The sequence below is a fragment of the Acanthisitta chloris genome, unplaced genomic scaffold, assembly GCF_000695815.1.
Source record: "Acanthisitta chloris isolate BGI_N310 unplaced genomic scaffold, ASM69581v1 scaffold32802, whole genome shotgun sequence".
Classification (NCBI taxonomy): Eukaryota; Metazoa; Chordata; class Aves; order Passeriformes; family Acanthisittidae; genus Acanthisitta; species Acanthisitta chloris.
The window spans coordinates 1-4,251 of record NW_008660399.1 but is presented as its reverse complement, the minus strand read 5'-3'; the positions used below and the strand labels follow the sequence as shown (position 1 = coordinate 4,251).

The 4,251-nt window shown below is 61.3% G+C and overlaps 1 protein-coding gene across 1 annotated transcript in view; it reads right to left on the bottom strand.

The window, feature by feature from the left end:
- LOC103797579 (serine dehydratase-like) overlaps nt 1-1,669 on the bottom strand; it is a 1,786-nt gene extending 117 nt beyond the window's left edge. Inside the window, exons 1-7 of the mRNA XM_009069799.1 lie at nt 1,502-1,669; nt 1,353-1,392; nt 1,122-1,261; nt 776-864; nt 443-670; nt 222-346; nt 1-74 (exon numbers count right to left, since the gene is read on the bottom strand). The exon at nt 1-74 is cut by the window's left edge and continues 117 nt beyond it. Coding sequence (XP_009068047.1) covers nt 1-74; nt 222-346; nt 443-670; nt 776-864; nt 1,122-1,261; nt 1,353-1,392; nt 1,502-1,669 — 864 coding nt within the window. The remainder of the gene's footprint in view (nt 75-221; nt 347-442; nt 671-775; nt 865-1,121; nt 1,262-1,352; nt 1,393-1,501) is intronic.
- Nucleotides 1,670-4,251: the final 2,582 nt, after the last annotated feature.

The window sequence follows — 4,251 nt, the reverse complement described above, 5'->3', positions numbered from 1 at the left end:
CTGCTGCAGCCTCCCCGTGTAGACCATGGCCAGGGCAGCCCCACACGCTGGCTGCACCAGCATCCTCTCATCATCTGTGGGGACAAGAGCAGGGAGACATCCTGACCAACTGCAAGCACCACCTGTGGAGATTGGGTCCCCCCAGCACCCTGATTCCAGCACCTTCCAAGACCCAGTGGTGTCCCCATCACCTCCACCATGCCCAGCTGGCCTTGGCTCACCCAGGAACTGCTCCACAGCCCTCACAGCCTCTGTGTCCTCCACCACCTGGGAGAAGATCTGGCACTCCTTGGTACACTCCAATGCCCGTGCTGCCACTGTCTTGGCTCCCAGACACTTGGCCACGCTGGGACAGGAGGGGACAAGGCAATCAGGATGGTGTCAGAACCCCTCAGTGAGCTGGGCTGAGCCCTGCCAACCCATTGCACACATGGCTGCTCACCTGGTGATGTCAGGCAGGGGGACGAGATGACCAGCTTTCAGTGCCTCATGGAAGCTGTGAGCTCCCTGGGTCTCAGCAGCGACGATGGGGACATCCTGCCAGCCCACCTGGTGCAGGCCAGCCACGACCCCTGCCAGCAGCCCCCCACCGCCCACCGCCAGCACGATGGCATCTGGTTTGGTCTCCAGAGAGTCCTTCAGCTCCTGGACCAGGCTGGCATGACCCTGCCTGTGGGGTGAAGGAGGTGGGAGGATGCAGCCTGGGGACACCCCAAGCCAGCCTGGATCCCAGGGATGGGGACCAGGATAGGAGCTGAGCCCTGGCAGCACTCACCACACCAAGGGGTGGTCGAAGGGGTGGATGCTGAACCAGCCCTCTGTCTTAACCAGCTCCTGGGCTCTCCTATTGGCATCATCCCACACCTGGAGGGAGCAGTGAGGCTCAGCAGGGCTGCATACAGCCCTCACACAACAGGGATGGTCCCTTATCATGGCAGGGTGGGGGAGACCAGGTTTCCAAGGGGGCCCCAGGGTGACCCTGCCATGATGCTGAGGTGCAGTGATGCAGGAAGGAGACATTTCAGGATGGGGTTTGCCGTGCCCATCCCCAGCATCACTGAGCAGGCTGAGGTCAAGGCTCAGCCCCCTCTGGTCCCCCCTGAGCTCAGTTTTAGGGGTACCTTGCCATAGACCTCCACCTTCGCCCCCAGCTCCTCCAGCTTGCGCACGGGGGTGGGACCACTGGTGCTGGGGACCACCACAGTGATGGGCATCCCCAGCTTCTTGGCTGCGTATGCTGCTGCCAGACCTGCGTTCCCCCCTGTGAAAAGTGGGGGGTCAGGCAGGGCTCGACCCCCCCCCTACATCCCTAGATTCCTCAGGAGCATTCCCCCAGCTCGGGATGAAATTACCTGAGGAGCAGACGAAGGGGCGGTAGCCCTTCTTGACAGCCTGAAAAGCAAAGCAGAAAAAAAAGAGAAAGGGGGGGGGCCCCCCCCCCCTGCCATCCCCACCATAAGGGGCAGGAGCAGCCCCCTGCCCATGCTATGCCCGTTCTCACCTCCTGGCAGAGGTGCCCAATGCCCCGGATCTTGAAGGAGCCGGAGGGCTGGACGTTCTCTAGCTTCATGAAGACCTTGGTGCCCCCTGCCTTGGAGAGGGGCAGGCTCTCCAGAACGGGCGAGACGATGTGGAAGGGCTTCTGGCCCCCGCTGGTCTGGGCTGCCATGGCTCTGGTGATAGATGCTCTGCCAGAGAAAAGTGGTGGAGTCACCAGCTGCTCCCCACGGGTTCCACCCCACCCCGCAGCCCACCCCGCTCGGTGCGGGCACGGGAGCCCCTTGGGAAAGACAGGTCTGTCCCCAGTGTCCACTCCCATCTGCGGGATGCAGCAGCACCGATGGGCTCTCCCTGCCAGAGCTCAGGACAGGCTGCGCCACTCCCTCCTCCATCCTCCTCGTCCCTATGTCCCCAGTGTCCCTAAGTGCCCTCTAACCCAGCCGGAGCCACCCCAGGATGGGGATTACCTGGTGTCCCGTGGAGCCTCACTGCGTGTCCGCAGCTCCTCACCCGCCGCAGAGTCTGGGGGGGGGAGAGTTGGCTCCAGAGGGGCCGTGCCGGTGCCCCCGGGTCCCTGCGCTCAGCCACGCAGCAGGGCAAGGGGCAGGGCTCAGACATTGCCCTGTTTGCTCAGCACTGGGCGGGTTTTACAGCCGCGGGGCGGGATCGGTGCCGGAGGGGGCCGCCGGGCACTCTGCCGAGTGTCCCGCCGGGGACAGACACGTGTGGTCCCAGCAGCCAGATCCCAGCAGCTTCTGAATCCCTGGGAGGTGGGATGTGGGTGCCAGGGAGACGAGGGGAAGAGGAGAGACAGCTTCCAAATTATTTTGGGGGTCCTTAAGGGTTTGCACTTTCTGTTCCCAGGTCCAGCCAGAAACATGCACCAGCAGATTTTAGGACTTTGCCCATTTGACCTGGACCCCTGGTGTAGCCAGCTCAGCCTGCACACACCACATCCCCAGCCAAGACATCCCTCATTGCCTCTAAATGAGACATTGCACTCCTCTGCTCACCCTGCCAAGCCCCCCCCACTCCATAGTAACCCCAGGCTACCCTCCAAGCCACTCATCCCGGGGGGCTCAGCCCTGCCAGCTGGGTGAGCCCCTGGGACAAGCCCTCTGCCAGCTCCAGCTGGTCATGCTGGTCACCCTGCAGAGGGGTAGGAGGGATCTCTGTAGGGGGACCTACCTACAAAGGTGCCCCCCTGGAGAGAGGCTGCCCCAAGGGACTTAGCCAGAGCCTGGCCCAGACCCAAGGTCCAGCAGCCCCCAGGAAAAGCAGACAAAGCCCTTCCCTTTTCCCTGGGGCTCCTGCTTGTCACCCAGCCCTGGTGACACCCCCCAGGGTAAGGGTCCTACCTCTGTGCTGAGGGGTTGGCTGAGTCCATGGCAGGCGAGAAGGAAAGTGGTATCTGGAGGTAAGTCCAACCCTGGCTCCTGGCCCCGCAGCCGCAGATGATTTGTCTGTCCCTCTGGCCTGACTGGAGCAGCCTGAAAGCAGAGGCCACATGGGGCTCCCAAAGGGGGGGGGGACACTGCACAGGAGCTGGCACATGCATGGCACAGCAAAATGGGGTGCACTGGGAACCCCTCACTCTCCCTGGCTCTGCCCCATTGCCAGGCAGACAGCAGTGAAATAGACCCTAGAATTTGGAATTTTGTTCCCCTGACCCAAACTGTGCTGCAAAACCCCCCAGAGAGCACCACTACTGACAGGCACTGAGTGGAGTGAGAGCTCCAGGGCAGCCTTGTTCCTAGTAGAGTGCTGGGGCAGTCCTCTTCCTGATGGAGTTGGCCTTCAGCAGCAACCAAATAATAAACTCCCTGCTTCTTACACCATCATTAGGCTTCAGAGTGAACACCAGACAGCACAGGCAGGGTCAACATAGAGGCACAGTGCTGCCTGCAGGGAGCAGGTGCCTCTGCACTGAGCCCTGCTGCTTTTGGGATATGGGGGACTGAAAATGCGGGGGATGAGGAGCATTTCTTGAATGGGGGTATTGGTGGGGGGCACACAAACTCCAGCACCCCTGAGGGCCCTTGGAGTGATCCCCCCTATCTCACAGAGGGCAGAGAGGCTGCAGTCACTTCCCTGGAGATGGGACAGGGGTGGACATTTGGTGCCAGGAGCTGGGGAAGGGGTGCAAGGATCCCACGCCACTCACAGGGAAGAGGCTGAACCCCCTCAGCCAGGGCATCACATTTCAGCTCAGCCCTGGGGTGCTCCAGGGTCCCTTTCTACCCCACACCCACCTCCTCATCCCTCCTTCTGCCCCACTTTGGCTCCATTCCTGCCCTGAGGAAGGCAGTGCCAGGCTGTCACCTGGTCACTTCCTTTGGCCTGTATCCCTGGGTGACACTAATGCAGCAGCTGAGACAGTATTTAACAACTTTTTGTTTGTTTTTCCACTGTTAAGAAAATAAAACAAGGAAGGGAAGCAGTGACACAGCTACTGCTGCATTTCCAGCGTGCCCTGTCCTTGGCATGGATGTGCCTGTCAGTGACAGTGATCTCCTATCTAGGGAAACTGAAGCATGGGGAAGTCCCAAGCAGCACCCCCTGACACAGGAGCCCACACACTATGGGGACCCCACAGGACACCAGGGGACGCAGGCACAGGCTCTGCCATCTCTCACCTTACCTAAAACACCCTAGCACCTACCTCAGTGGGGTTTGGACACCCCAGGGCACCCATCCCAGCTTTTGGGGTGCCTGCACCCCAACAGCCCAACCCTGCTGCATCCCCCCACC